We start from the raw sequence: 15,847 nt of genomic DNA, 5'->3' as shown, positions 1-15,847 counted from the left end.
AGCTTTCTATACCAGACAACTACTTTCTGCTTGTGAAGAATACAATGTCTCTGTTTTCTCTACATTTTTCATATCAGCAAGACAATTCTCATCTCTCCAGATCCTTAATTATGCAGTAAAACGTTATCTCAGAATTACATACCTTTATCATCTGCAGAAATTAAATAAGACTCCTCTAAATTAGACAAGATTCCTTTCTATTATGAGATTTTATATTCAAGCAAAAAGGCATTCACCTTATGTCAACAGACAATGGTTAAACATACCAAACATTTTATTTAATAAATTTTATTTATGCAAAGCCAATCAGAAAGTGTTGTGTAAAAGTGAAAAGCTCTTTTTACATAGTGATAAAAACTTATTTGAAATTTCATTGTGGGAAGAGTATTTAACTGTCTTATTTACAGGAAGCTACTAAGTCTGTTTAAAAATATAGACATAGGTATTCAGTCACTCTCATCTTCCCTAAAAGCTAAATGCTGTACAGTATACAATAGCTCAGAGTGCCCAAGTAACCAGGGATATACCATTACAACTTGACTATACAAGCTTTTTGTGCCTGACAAAAATCAAGCATTGGGTAAAAGCATTACATCCAAACAAGAATATTCTTAATGTATATAGTAGTCAAATTATATTATGCCACACCCAGTATTTCCTTAAGGAAGAAAAATTACGTTCCTTGACCTTCCAGTTCCGCTGCCGCTATATCCGGTTCTTCATCGTTGTAAATGTTTTCTGCCTAAAAACACAAATTATTTCATTACAAGTGGTAGACAGATCTGGTTTTTAAACAGTCTTCTACACTTACTGCAGTAAAACCATGATAATCCCAAGAAGATACAGAGATCATCTTCTTCTTAAGGAGACCCTCTCCCTGCCTTTTCTTAAAGGGCAGCCAACTTTAGAAATGGATGTACAATGGCTAGACCTCAGCAGTTGTCTTCCTGCATTATCTTATTTCAGTAGGATGAACCTTATCCTTTTACTTCTTTACCATGGACATTCATTCCTGTGATTTATTTCAACCCCAGCTTGAACACACRTGACAAGTTAAAGAACAGATATTTTAAAAGTGGAAAGACTGACCTGTGACACATTTAACTCCGTTATAGTTTGATATAAAGATGARACTTCAATTATTCCCAAGTGATTTTATTCTGTCTTTATAGGGATTTGATCAATCATGTTGCAATGTAAAGTAATATAAACTATATGCCGAGCTAGAAGGCATCTGGGTTGGCATCTGGGTTCACATTCAACAGTTAGACAAGAAACCAAGCCCTAGGTAGCATCAGATAGAAGTTTGCAATTGCCACATTTATTCTTAATATTAATTAGTACCTAAGACTTGGAGGAAAATAATTACCAGTTGCATTTAACAGCATTGTTTTACCCTTTATTTTCTTTTGAAAGTCCTACTCTCCATTCAAATGGTACAACAAATACAGAGGAAAGCCTCCTTTCAGTCACTGAAGACACGAGCTGTCCTAAGGACAAGCCATCTTGGTTTAGTTTATGTAATCAGCTTCAGAGCAACTCAAGAGTTGTTTTGACACTCACCATTTGCCATATTTGCATTATGTTGTCCTCTGATACAGAACAGATTACCCAAGGCTCATTAGGATTCCAACTGAAGTCTGAAATTTTGGCAGTGTGTCCTCCATGAATAAACTGTTAAAGCAAACAAATGAAAAAAAAAAATCAGTGAACTATTTAATCTCTAGAGAAAGTCTGCTTAAATCCAAGATTCAGAAGTTAAATTCAGGTGAGAAGGTTCAGAAGATTACTGCAGTAATTGGCTGATTGCTGATTTAAATAAAAGCATACCAAGAGTTCAGGAGGCCCATCTTCTGCATCCTCTGCAGACTGCTCTTCTCCAATTTTACTGTAATAAAGTAGTTTATACCTTTTATTAACAACAAAAATTGCATCCCATATCAGTATAACTTTCTAGTTCCTAGTCTTTGTTGGCAGTATTTGCTTTTGCTATTTGTTTCTCTCACTGTCAAAGAATTATAAGCCTCAGGCACAGAATATCAATTGCTTGGTGTTATTGCTACTGAAATAGAATCTGASTTGTGAAGAACCTTGAGGCAGGAATCACTTATTACTAAAGATAATAGAACACAACTATATCAGCTAAAAATCTTCATAGATAAGTAAAGTTAGAAATACTGCGTTGTTTCTACTGTAAACCTAGTCCGAGTTAACTAACCAAGCAAAACTAGAGAACAGCACAAATGAAGTCTACCAAATAAAGTAGGTCTGCTGCCTTGTATTACCTTCTTAGATATTAAATGAAAGGAATTGCTCTTCACCTTAGATCCCACACGTTAAGCCGACGATCAGTACCGCTTGAAGCGAGAATTGTTTCGTTATGAGGGGACCAGTGAACCTATTGAAAAGACAACAACTTGACTGGAGCACAGTTACTGACTTCTAATGCATATCCTGACCATTAATTTTCAGCAACTAAATTCAGTGAGTTAGTTTCTTCCAGCACAAAGGATGCCCTGCAGCTCAAATAGAGCACTTAAGATTTCTCAAAGTGAAGAGCTAACATCATTCCCCTGTTAGGGATTTACCATATCACAAAACTTAAGGGCCTAAAAGTCACTGTTACTTGCACACTGCTAACTAGATAGAGTTCACAGTATTAGATTCGAACCCACATCCTCTCTATAGGAGRACATTTCAGAGAAACCTTCTAGCCATACTGAGTAGCTGTAAGCTCCCAGTATTTTTTTAAACAGTAAGTTGTTGGCTACTTGCTTCAAAGTAAAGTGAGGTTGGGTAGAAATACATGGTAGTCTATTTATTGAACCAAAATTCAATATTCCATGTTTAATAATCTATTTTATTTACTGAGGCCAGTCACCACACAAAAATCCACCTGTTTTTGTCCAAGTCACTACTCTTCTAGTTTTTGTTACAGGCCGTGAGAAAAGTTTACCCACCTGAAAAATTTCATCCTTATGAGACTCAAAAGAATGAAGTTTCAATTTTAAGTTTCGAAGATCCCACAAAGCCACAGTCTGGGAGAAGGAACAAGAAATTGTTTAGACTATAATGGCTGTAGAACTGCTATCTAGAATACATATAAATGTAAAGTATACACAAGTAAAAACCTTGTCAGCAGAACCAGTTGCTAGAATAAACTCGCTGTAGGGATTGAAGGACAGACAGTTGACCTCAGCTGTGTGGGCATCTACACAGTGACTTGGCTTGGATGTAGTATTAGATCTTGTGTCCCAACTGTCAGGATAAAGGTTTGGGGGAGGAGGAGAGACAGAACAAAAAAGAGTCAGGAGAAAACAAATGATTTTTCAGAGGAGGGTTCCCCCCACCTTAACCTAAGCTACCCTAGGTCCATCATTACTTACATTAGTCTAAAGCTACAGTTTTTAATCTAAAACCTTCAGGAATTTTGTGTCTGTTGTATGTAGAAAGTACATTAATAGTTCACATCAGGAAGCTTAAATACATATTAATTCCATTTCATCCCCCCCCACACACACACAATGTGCACACATTAAACAATATGCAGATTTCTGAGATCCTGCAGCATTACTATTGTTGATAACATTTGAGAGATGCATTAAACCATTCCAGAATTCAGATTTTTATAGTAATCCAGAAGTGCTCTGGATTGGTCCACTGACAGCACACAGCTGGCACTACTCAAAAATTGCTTAAACCCAACTTACATCATTAGCTTCTGATCATCAGCCACAGATCCAAACAGAGATTCATGGAGGAGATGCCATGCCACATCTTCTACAACTGCAGAGTGCCCAGTAAAGATTGCTTTCGCATCAACAATTTTGCCTTCTTTTGGTCCTGCACTTATATCCCATAAACAGACAGTCTGCAAATAAGAGCCATATTGTGTTGTTATGGAAGTTTTAACTGTGTTATCTTTCAAAAAAAGAAAACAAATCACATTTGATGTATATATAGAGATGGCATTCCTGAAACAGTATTTTTTTTTTGAAAAGGAACATCTACTATGCCATAAGTGGGAACTCAGCTGAGCTATGTTATCAGTTTTCTGCAGGTTCAAGGCCCAAAGATTATTTCTAAGGTGGTCACAAAAGCAATTTACAAAAAGCATCCCTATTCCAGTAGCTTACATTTCACTTGTAAAGCCACAAAGAAATTTGCTAGTTATTAATTCAATCTGATATTAATCTTCAAGAGTCTTACTAATTTTATAGCCTCAGACCTAAACCATTCTGTTCTTACTTCACCCAGAACGTGATACAGAACTGGTTGTTGATTACAGCAAAAACAACAACAACAAMCAAGCAAAACCACACACAGCTGACTACAGCCTTAAGAAATGTTACAATGCTGAACTATATGAGAGCTTCCCCAAGTAACAATATAAAGCTATAGCAACCCAACTTTTTCCTGATTATCTATTACAGCATAGATTAGTATATTTTAGGGGGAAGTTTGTTTTTACATGATCATCTGATGCACTCAGAAGATGTCCACTCAAATTGGAGTTCCATGATAAGCCGTATCCTTCTTTTTGATGCCCTCTTAATCTAAGGTCAGGATTGCACTCTCCACTTGTGTCTGAAAAAAGAAATTCCTTTCATGTAGCTTAATCCTTCACATCAATCCATATGAGCATCATTATTGCTTAAGAACTTTGATTTCAGTTGCAGAAATCATATTTTACGTATCAACCTCATAGGAAAATGCTGCTTTTGTAGAGACTGAGTTATGATATTAAACATAACCGGGCAGCTAAAGTCATCAAAGAACTGGGCCTTCATACTCTGATTCCAGAGCCCATGATCTCTCCTCCCAATTACTGTCAAATACAAGTTTATTCCTCAAYGCCAAGAGACATTTTGCACAATTTCAAGGAATCTGGCAAACCTGGTTTTGAAGGATGTTTAGTGTAGTCAAATACCAACACGTCAGCAGATGGTGTTTTTGTAGCAATGATGGAGGGATTCTGAGGCATGTAACGAGCACGATTTACTTCGCCTTCATGGTTAATTTTTATCTCCGTTTCAATTTTGCCAGTCACAGATCCAAAACCACCGAACTCTGTATTTGTCATAAAAAGGTCAGTTTATCACATCAGTTATTTTAAATGTGTTAAACAGCACTTCAGGCTTCCCCCCAATTCAAGAAGCAGTGGTAAGCATCTTAACAGAGCAATACAAGCCTATGAAAGACTAGCACCACATGGCACCACAGCATTAACACTTTAAATATTTTGAATCCTCTGATACTCAAAAAGAATTTGTATTAGTCTATTCAAGCTAGATGCATGTCAGTTTTCATCACAATTGACAGATCTAGTACAGATGCTGACAATGCATACCACAATCTTACTTAAATTCTTTTGAAACAAGTAATTTCTCTTGCTATTAATAATGTAGAATTAGTGCAAACTAATGTACGACCATGTAAGCTTTACTACTCAAGATTAAGTTAAAATATCATTGGACAGGACATCTGTTAATACTACTGCTAGAACACCAGCTAAGAATGCATGCAGAGCCCACCTCCTTTTTCACTGTCATACTGAGAAGCATCAAACTGATCGTCATTGGGAATCTGGACTCTTGCAACAACCAGGTGGTTCTGCTCATCAGAGGTGTGTGTTCCCAAAACCAGCCAGTGTAGAGCATAATCCTTTCCTTCTGGCCTGTTTAGAGTAATAAAAACACAGAATAAAATTAAAATGTTCAGTTCCAGAAGTTTGTTGCTTAGTGTCAGTAACACTGAAGATCCAAAATTCTTCAGGATGCTTTAAAAACAAAACAAAACCAACCCACAAAAAAAACAAAACAAAGACTCAAGTAAGAGACCCCTTCCTTTACCACAACAGACTTGTGAATTATTAAGTGAACTATCTGACATAAGCAAGCCAAGGATACATCCAGCAAGCCAAGAGTGACAATACAAGTCAGTAAACACTGCCACTTGAATAGGATAATTAAAGTTTGCCCAGTAATTACAGGCAATATTAGTACCTTCTCCTATTTTTAGTTTTCCTTGCAATGTCATAGTATCAGTTTAGAAGACAATCAATTCTCTGTTTTATAAAAAAAAACAAAAACTGAGAAAAGCAGCACCCCATTTCAGTTAATTTCCTCTCAATAAGCTTTTACCAGTTGGTATTTTATAACAGTTTTCAGAAGTTCATTTTTAAACACTGCACAAATCCTAGCTAACTATAATTAAATTTCTTTTGATAGTTAAACGCAATATTTAGTAATAAGTGAAAGGTCAGAAAGACAGTGTCATATATCTGTGAAAGGAAAGTTAGAACACTCAAACAAAAACAAGCAACTTCTGCATTCCTGAAAGCAATAAATTAATTCTGCTGTCTGAACCCAAGCAAAGAGTAAACAGGAATCATGTGTGCAATCAAAAAACACCATAGGTATTATTACACCTCTTCCAGGGCATCATCATACATTTTGAGGGGGAAGTAAAAATAAAATAAAATAAAAAACACACAATGCACACGCACTTACTTGTCTCAGGAATAGGTGTCCCATCATGTCAGGTGCCATACAAAGAGACAGTCCTTGCCTTAAATGGCTTACATATTTTGACACTGGATAATTGGAAATATCAGGTTTTTAACTGAATATTAAGTCAATCTGCAAAATACGAGGCAAGCAGAAGTGTTCCTCATAAGGGCTCCATACCCTCAAAAAAATTCCCCACTTMATTTCCTCCAATGCCATGATTAGTTAGCTCACATCTCTCCACATCTTCCCCGAACATTCTGGCACACAAAATTAAGTGATCATCTAACCACCAAGTATAACACCACTTATGTAAGTGGAATTTTACAGAGGAAAGAGACTGTCTTCTGATTACTGCATGAACTTTAAGGGTAAAATATTTTAAAGCCGAGCTGTATCCGCAATACAGTGGCATGAAGGACCCAGTACCTGTCCATTAGCTCTATGGAGTCCTGATTGGTTACTCTGACAATTTAAGTTTTCTAGTAGCTGGCACATGAATGGAATCTATCCCTATCTTAAAAATTCTTTAAGAAATTAACCAGCTACTCTACAAATTTTTAGGGGGAGGCAGAAGAATGGCAAAATTAAAATATCTGAGGTTAACGATGCCAGGGACAGAACTACAATATTAAGGACCACAGTCTTATTAGAACAATATCCCCTTAAACATGGCCAGACCAAAAAAAAAAAAAAAAAAAAAAAAAGAAAAAAAGAAAAAGGGAAGAGAGATTATGTCTTCTACAGAACAGCAATCTGTAATGCAGATGAGGAAAAACATTTTTCATGTAAAAGTTTAGTAAGTTTGTTCTTTCTCTGAACAGAAGTTACTATAGAACAACTAGTTCTCTTACATATCAATAAAAAAATAAATAAATAAGTAAGACTTCTTCCCTCACATCTCAAGACAGGTCTTACTCTGTTAGACTAGAGTTCTCTACAGTATTAATTTGTACCTTTTTTTCCCCCTCAAAGCTTCTGTCTATCCAAAGGGTTTTGAGAGTTGCAAGTAAAATAAACCCTTACAAGCTTACTGARAGGGGAATCTAATCCAAAGTATTCTTGTGGTTTTACCTTCAAATTATGTAGCAGACATTGTGCACAGAGATCGAAAGAGCAGCAGAACAAGCAAGCCCTCTCTCTTCCTCTCACCTGGTCACGTCAGGCAGCCACTGGACGGTGAGGCTGGGCCACTCCAGGGCGTGTGTCATCACCAGGTCGTACAAGAAGGGGGTGTTCTTCTTCCAGATCTTGTACTCCTCGCTGATGACGCGCTCCTCCACCGTGTCCTCCAGCGCTGGGCGGGGGGCGGGCAGGGAGGAGAGCCAACGGCTCAGCGCGCGCCGGGCCGCGCGGGGGCGGCGCCGCCACGCGCCGCCGGGGGTTGCGGGGGGAGGCGCCGCCACGCGCCGGGGGCTGCCCGGGGGAGTGGGGTGGGGAAGGGGGGCCCCGAAGCCCTCTGAGGGGCGGCGGGAGGGAGGGTGACAGTCACCCCCGCCCCGCCCCCACTACCGCCCAGCCAGAAGCCCCCGGGAGAGGGGCCCCGGGTGCCGCCGCGCCGCCCGCGCCCTCCCAGCTCACGCACCGCTCGCCTCGCCTCGCCCCGCCGCCGCCCCACGCAGCCCAGGGCGGGGGAGAAGGCGGGGGGTCTCCTACCTTCCTTGCTCGCCATTTTGGGCGTGCGTGTGCGTGTGAGCGTGCGCGCGCAGGCGAGGTGAGATGAGGCGGCAGGACGCAACGGCTGGCGGCAGGGAACGGGGGAGGGGGGGGGAAGGGGAGAGGGCGCAGCTAGCGCTGCAGGTGAGGCCGCAGGTGAGGACGCGGCGCTGCCACCGCCGCTGCTGCGGCCGCTCCCGCGCCCCGCCGCCTTCCAGCCCGCGCTTCGCGGCGCCGCGCATGCGCCGCCGCCCCGCCCTCCCGCGGCGCCTGCAACGCCTCCACCCACCGCGGCGGCCAATGAGGAGGGTGAGAGGGCTGCGCGCGCGCCCAACGGCTGGCGCGAGGCGGGGCTGCGAGCCGGCCGGGGCCCCCTGATGAGGCGCCCGCGCGCGCTGAACACGCGCGTGGGGTGGGGGTGGGGCCTCTAACGGTCGGGAGCCCCCGCCGGAGCTCTTCGTCCCCCTGAATCCACTGCGACGGCGGGCGGGGGGGGGGCAGGAACGGGGAGGGGGCTCCTGCCTGACAGACGAGTCTGAGGGGCTCTGGACTTTTCCCGGCCAGCTGCAATGCGCCTTCCTCGTCCAGGAAGGCGCTTGGACTCGGCCGGGAGTCCGGGTCCGCACTCGCAGCGGGCAGTCACTACGCCCAGGCGTGCCCGTGTAATGGACGGCTCCCCGGGCGTTACCGAGTGGGTTACAGAGGGCGAGGAGGAGCCAGGGTTTCATACAAGTGCGCGTCTATTTATTCAGAAAAAGGTAAGATTGGCGTGGACATGTTTATGCCACGAGGTGGGGCTTTAAGTAAAATAAACCACTGACAGTACTGCTGTGGGATTTAGCAAATGGTTTTTGTTGCTTTTTAACCATGTTTAAAGGCGTTACAGAGCAACCTGCCAGCTCGTTTCAAAAATTGCYTCAGAACATCTAAAACAAGCTGAGTTCATCCTGCAGAGACATCCGAAAGGAACATGCGTTAAACTCATGAATTTGGTGTTCATGATCTGTTCAACAAGAACTTGCATTTGGTAAAAAAAATACAATATAGAAAAGGGACATCTTTGCTACCGAGAAGCCCCTATAGAAGCTGTTCAGCATCGTGCATAATGCAGTGTAAGCAAGATACAGACCCTACGCTTAATAATCAGTTTCGCCACTTGGACAATACCCCAAGGGGAAGCCTGACACACAATTTTGACAGCCACACGGTGCCCCTGGGTTGCAGGCACAATTACTGCAAAGAGCACAAGCACTTTCCCTTTTAATAACACAGAAGAACGAATGTGGGTATTGCCTGAGATCAAAATGGGAAGCATTCCCAACAGTACCACTGTAGAAGATCAAAGTACCAAAATATTATTCACAAATATGATTTACACTGATCTTCCTAGGAGAGGGGTAAAATAAAAATTCAAAATTCTGGAAGTATTAAAATCTGTACAGCACTTAGGAGTAGATAAAGAATGAAAATATTACTATGGCTCTCTATCTTATTTGTTACTGCAACTCTAAGGCAGACTTACTGAATATGGAATCACTGTTTGCACATTGAAAGTGGAAACTGTGAAACAGAAGTGATAATGGAACTTAACTCATTTATCAGTTTTCATGAGCAGAACTCTGGGTAAATCCAGAAAGGAGGAATAGTGCAGTCAATGAGAAGACAAAATGAAAACAAATAGACTCTTTCTACAGAAATGCCCAAAATACAAGATATTCCCTTTTACCAATCAGAAATGGTAATTTAGTCGTTAAAAGAGAAAAGAACAGCTGACATATTTAACATAAGTTAAAAAACAATCTCAGGAATGAAAAATAGACATTAGTCTTATGTAAACAAGCAGGGGTAGCTAAGTTCAGGAAACGAGGGGGTTAGAGGGGATAAAGAAGAAGGGAAAGAAGTAGGGAGAGTGGGGGGACGTGCAAGATTGCAATGTGCAGTTCAGCAGTCTGAGCAGGAGGTGGCACTACTTTGACACCAGACAGCTACATGCGGGCTGCAAGCGAAGCCATGCAGGGAAAGAAGTAGTCACAACTCCTTGCAYAAGAAGCAGGGTCTTACCGCAGAAGTTGGTTTCTTTCTTTGATCGGTATCGGTTACACCCTATTCTGGTCCATGCTCCACGATGCATGTATATTTGGGGCGTTGGTAGTAAAATGAAGATTTCTTGGAGATCCAGCAACTATCAGGAAGCCTCTATACATTTGAAACAAACTTAGGTGCAACAGCAAAGAATGGTGATAGACGTTATTTAGTATGTCTTAACTAATAAGCACTAAATTACATTACAAACTCAGATTTTAAGCCCACTTTACTGCTTGAAAAATATACCTAAAAATGGTTAGAGAGACCACTGCTAAATAGTTACTATTTTTCAGCGATGGTGTTGACAATATGTTGTTTTATTTTGCTACAAGAAATACCTATTTGAAAGATTTTTTTGTTGCAATAAAGGCATGCAAATAAACTGAACTGCATTCTTGAATTCCCACTCACATAATAGCAGTCAGGGTTACAAAAGTTTTAAATGCTACAGTTGTCTGTTAGGGTCTGTAGTACTGTCTGACTACTGTGGTGAGTGACACAGCTTCTTTTAAGCAGTCACATACAAATCAAATGTGTGGCTTTGCCATACATTTCACACTCAACCTTTCTGTTCTCTTCACTTGTTTCAGCTACTACTAACCAAAAGGCCATTTAATTTAACTGCTTTCTACTCAGCTTGAATAAACAGTACTTGGCACATAAAATAGCCTTAACYAGAGCAGATCTTGAGGGCAGCTAATAACATCTTCCAACAGAATAATGGAAATAAAGGCAGTTAGGAATCAGGCTAAATTCTCCGAAATGCCCCTAAAAATTCAGAGGAACGTTCTGCTTCCACATTGCATGAGTTCTTTTATCATGTGATGACTTAAAGTCTTTCGATCAATGCTTGCTTTGGTATTAAACTCGGGAAGCAGACTCCTGTATTACTAAGGCCTTGAGCCCCAGAAGGGGCTAAAATTAGCTCTGTAGTGGAGTTCATTGTGCTCAGCTAGCAATATAGTGGCAAGAGGGAAGGAAATGCACAGAAAAGTAAGAGCCAGCATTTTTATATTCACTCTGTGAGGAACTCCTTATGGGCTAAGCCTTCTATGGTCTGGACTCCAGTTTTTTGAAGAAGGAATCCAGTTATGGAAAATGTTTATGTCTAGGAGAGACTGGGGAGTGCAGAGGCTAGTAATAGCAGCCAAAGGTTGTAGCATGGGAATTGGAGGAGAAGGCTGAGATAGACAGCCAGCTCCTCAAACAGGAAACATTTGTAATGAACCATTCCTTTACAGGCCAGAGTGTTGAAAAACAGAAATGTTCTGGTGAAGAAGCCAAATAACCATATATTAATCTTCTTGAACCTGCACAAATGGAAATTAAAGCTATGTATGGCTTACTTATTGAAAATGAGAATTTTGTTGAATTACTTAGAAGCTGTGGAATAATCTGCTACATAGGAATGCACTAATGAATATGTTAACACAGACACAGGGCCTTGATCATACAAGATAAATTACCAGCTTGCTTTTGGCAACATTTACTAGTTGTTGTGATATCTGCTGCCAAGTATGTGTCTAAACCTACAAAGTGCTGATGCCTTCCTAAAATGCTAGGAGAGAGAAGACTGAGCTTTTCAGAGCCTGTGCGTTGTTACAGAGTGTTGATCTGTTAAAACTCAGATACTGAACAAAGGAAATCTCTGTCAGGCTTCTTGGCTCTAAGTGAGTTCTGTTAGCTCTCACTGAAGTTTAATTACATGGCCCCTTGAAGGATTAAGCCAATATGAGTGTTTGGGTGGGATATTGTGTGTGCATTTCTCTGTAAACATCAGTGGTTTTTTGCCACTGCTTGCCTGGAATATGATTGGCAAAGTGTGATTTATTTTTGAAGAATAGTAAAAAAAATTGTCTTTCAATGTTGTCATGTAGGGCTTGATTAAACTATAAATTAAGAGAGGCATTCTTCCCCCACCACCAATTTTGGAAGACTCAATTTAGACTCTGCAAGTCAAGTTGCGTTTTAGTGGGCTGTGAGGAGTAGTACCAGTTTTGGTGAACAAAATCTGTTACACGTGTTCATCAAAGTAGCTCCTAAGTGATCTGTGCAGTTGTCTTCTCCTTCGTTAGCAATTATACTTGCACACAGCCAAATTTTATTTTAATTTATATGCAGGCACACCAATAATCCTGCTATTAAGTGCTTTTCACCCATCAGGATTGCTATGGAAAAGACAGTTTATAAACATTACAACTATCAAAGAATGCATATCAGCCACTTAAGGCTGGCTATTTGCGATTCATCAGCATGGTCATATCTGTGACCAAACATTTAAAACATATCCTTTGATTCCAATGCTTTGTAAGGGAAATAATTATCGAAGGCCATTGTTCATCACATTCAGTATGTGTAAAATGGATGATAAATTAGTTGTGAGGTACAACAGTGACTTGAATCATAAACTTTATTTTATTAAGCTATACTTCTTTCAAACCTATGCATGAAATACTGCATTTTCATTTCAGTTAAAAAAAAAAGACTGTCTTCTGCATCCTTGATTGTATGTGCTGCATCATGCATCAAATTGCCAGATATACTTGCGAGGAATTATCCGCACTTAGTAATTTTCAGCTTGAAGACATGTGCTGATTTATTACTCTGCAAAGAATTAGCTGGCTTGCTGATGCTTACAGCTTATACATTATGCAGAGCAGATGAATGTTCAACTCAGCAAGCAGATGTAGGTATTACCATGAATGACCATCTCAATTAGAAGATTGTTTAAAGGCAATCAAGTCTGTACAAAAACTCAAAAGTGCACTCCAGAAAGTAAAATAGCGGCCACAGCATTTAGTATTCTCTAATATGTTTACTATCATTGCATAGTCGTGAAGGTTGGCTTCGAATAAAGCATCATTTTCATCAAAAATGCAGATAAGCAAAGCATGCTTCAGATAAATTGATGCAAACTTCCATTCAGAATTTCCTGAAATGTGACTGCATCCTTTTTCCCACTGTTTAACCATTATTTCTTTGTATTTACCTAGTGATTATTATCTCCCCAGCATAAATCTCACCTAATCAATACCCTGCCATTGCATAAGATCTTGAACTGTAGCAGTGTTTTGGACTTTCTTGTTCTCCATCTGTGGCATGCAGTTTGGGATTCATCTAATGCAAAACCAGCATGTTTCTGGTGGTTCAGTTCTGCATAGGAAACTTAGCTTGTGTCAGGGCCCTGAGGGCACCAGCAGGCCTTGCTGGCCCTGACCCTGAGCAGCCTCACCTGGGGCCTCCCCCCATCCCCTGCCCAAGGGCACAGGAGCCACAACCCAGGGCCACTAGTCCCTGCCCCAGCAATGACATAGCAGTGTCAGTCTCCAGCTCAGCCATAGTGTACCCTGCCTGGCCAAGGGCCCTGCTGATCCAGACCCCAACGCACAGGCTGACTGCCTGGCCTGGCCTTGGCCTGGACCCATCAGCATGGCCCTGCCCAGTTGTGTCTGACCCCAATTACTCTCACCAGGCCTAATTTGGACCTCAATCCCCAGCCTCATCCTGGCCTCATCCCCATGGAGGTGTCTGATGCCCAGGGCTGGGGCTGCCCCCTACTGCCCCTGGCTGCCCTGCTCCCTCATGGGGTGGTGGGATGGGCCCTGGCTGGCAAGGCCCTGCCCTGCCACCACAGGAGCCTGTGGCAGGAATCCGAAGGCAGTCTTGTGCATTCCTTCAGTACTCAGGAATATACAGCATTTTACCTTTGATGTGGAATATGTTTACATGATAAGTCATGGGAAAACTAAACTTGTGCTCATAGAACAAGCCCTCCCCACAAAAAAAGAACATTAACATGGCAATAAGCCCAAAATAAGTTCTGTCCCACTGAATATTTTTTTGTTGCTTGTCATGGGCATGACAGCATTCCCTCAGCACCTTGACCTGCTGGGCTATTTCTGTGCTCTGCAGCATTTGCTTATCATTTTCTATGCATTTTTTAATAATTCATATAGAATGATGCGTAAATTCTCTGAATCATAGGTAACAACATTTGTGTAACTGGCTTGATACACTTTTATTTTTTACACAGAATAGTGGAACTGATTGAATTATTGGGGGGCAGGGGGATTTGTCAATGGTTTTTGACATGTCATCTTGTGAAACAGTGCTACAACATGTGCTGTTTTGCATGCTGTAAATTTCCAGGAGGTGTGCTTTCATCATATATTTTGTTGTAGTCCTGCAACCCAGACAGATTATTGCCTATATGTGGAGTCTTCACCTGTAGGGATACCAAAGGAAATGAAAAATAAGATTTTAGTCTGCAGAAAATACTTTGGCTTTTAGAGAGAAATAGCAGACTGCAAATTTGTACAACAATCTTTTATTTCCCTAAAAGTACAAGTGCTTAAATGAGTGCCAACAAGGGTTTTCTGTAAAATGGAAGGAGACATCTCATTTCCAAGGCTTCCAGCATTTGGCTCAGTTCAGTGAAGTTCCTCATTGCGTGTTGCCTTGGCCTTTCCCCTTGTGATCTCAGAGGAATTTTGAGAGCTAGAATGGGATAGCTCCAAGCCCATGTCTGAGACACAGGGATCAGAGGAGACTGTAATCCAGAAGCTGTAGTTTTCAGTTATGTGGGAGGGAGTCAAGGCAAACTGCTGCTCTCCATAATGAGCTTAGTGAGCATAGTAAAGCATAAGTCTTCTATGAGTGACTACAGGTGCCAAAGGAGGTGAAAGAGAGATGTTTATTATCATCCATTTCCTCTGTGTCTTCCACTGTAGGGCTTAAAAATTCCTTCAAGTCTTCAGTGAAGGAAGGCGATCTCTGCTTGTAATATCTGGGAATCTCTTTTCACCTGAGCTGCCTGGCCATCTTTTTCAGAAACTTTTGTTAGGTCACCATATGTTTTTCTTTTCTTTGTTCTTCACTCTCATTCTTTTGAGACTTTAAGCAATTAATAACAGCATTATCTTCAAGGTTCTGGATATCTCAGAGGTGAATCCACTGAGACAGGAACTGTGCCAAGCTGTTTTAGCTCACTGATCAGCTTCTGTGGTAGTGAAGATTTTTGTTTGTTTTGCTTGATTTACTCAGTCATCATGGCAGATAACCCTCAGGTGCAATCTTGGGAAGCTCTGGAGATCCTAAATTCTATAGCCTCCATTCTTTCTGGATGCTGAGAACCACAGTACTGTACAGCGTATTTAGTAATACATAGGTAGAATGTTAGATGGCCAGAAAATTTTTACTTTTGGAGGCAGAGGCTGGGGTCAGGTTACTTACTAATTCACAGTGTGTTAAGGACATCGTATAAGGTAAAGAAGGAACAGGCAGATGGAASATCTGCTGAGGCCATGTGGATGCCTGTTTGCATTCCTGCAGTCAGTTCTAAAACTGGTGGATATATCCCTTACCCACATGACCAAAAAGCAACAATACCCAATGTTTTAGGGGTATCCAGCAAATACACTTTGCTGCTATTTACTACGCTAGGTACTCCCAATGGTGTCTGCAGGTAAAGCAGCATAGCCACATGTTCAGAAATGGGAGAAAAGAAAGACAGCAGCACTGGCCTGTCAGGTCAGAGCTGTACTTCAACGTGTTCTGCAATTAGCACTCTGTCTTATAAACCCTGTGGGCCAGTTCAA

The 15,847-nt window shown here is 41.3% G+C and overlaps 2 protein-coding genes across 5 annotated transcripts in view; one reads left to right on the top strand and one right to left on the bottom strand.

Annotated features, from left to right (window-relative positions):
• Positions 1 to 252: 252 nt before the first annotated feature.
• On the bottom strand, positions 253 to 8,368 carry LOC112977356 (histone-binding protein RBBP7). Of its 4 annotated transcripts, XM_026089618.1 has the most exons (12): positions 8,166 to 8,366; positions 7,662 to 7,806; positions 5,535 to 5,677; positions 4,897 to 5,070; positions 4,472 to 4,587; positions 3,711 to 3,871; positions 3,132 to 3,258; positions 2,961 to 3,038; positions 2,322 to 2,398; positions 1,831 to 1,888; positions 1,564 to 1,674; positions 253 to 742 (listed from the first exon to the last, which is right to left on the bottom strand). In XM_026089618.1, exons 1-12 carry the CDS (start codon positions 8,179 to 8,181, stop codon positions 674 to 676), a joined length of 1,275 nt encoding a protein of 424 aa, XP_025945403.1. In that variant the 5' UTR covers positions 8,182 to 8,366; the 3' UTR covers positions 253 to 673. The 4 variants fall into 4 exon arrangements, with proteins under 4 accessions (XP_025945403.1, XP_025945404.1, XP_025945405.1 ...); XM_026089619.1 differs by lacking the exon at positions 1,831 to 1,888 and having other exon boundaries at positions 8,166 to 8,368; XM_026089620.1 differs by lacking the exons at positions 253 to 742; positions 1,831 to 1,888 and having other exon boundaries at positions 1,591 to 1,674; positions 2,286 to 2,398; positions 8,166 to 8,368.
• Positions 8,369 to 8,734: 366 nt separating this feature from the next.
• REPS2 (RALBP1 associated Eps domain containing 2) overlaps positions 8,735 to 15,847 on the top strand; it is a gene marked incomplete at its 3' end in the record, with an annotated part of 88,262 nt that continues 81,149 nt past the window's right edge. Inside the window, exon 1 of the mRNA XM_026089622.1 lies at positions 8,735 to 8,923. Coding sequence (XP_025945407.1) covers positions 8,735 to 8,923 — 189 coding nt within the window. The remainder of the gene's footprint in view (positions 8,924 to 15,847) is intronic.

This window comes from Apteryx rowi, unplaced genomic scaffold (assembly GCF_003343035.1).
Source record: "Apteryx rowi isolate R43461 unplaced genomic scaffold, aptRow1 scaffold_823, whole genome shotgun sequence".
NCBI lineage: Eukaryota > Metazoa > Chordata > Aves > Apterygiformes > Apterygidae > Apteryx > Apteryx rowi.
The sequence above is the reverse complement of the archived record's forward strand: the minus strand, read 5'-3'. Positions and strand labels throughout refer to the sequence as shown.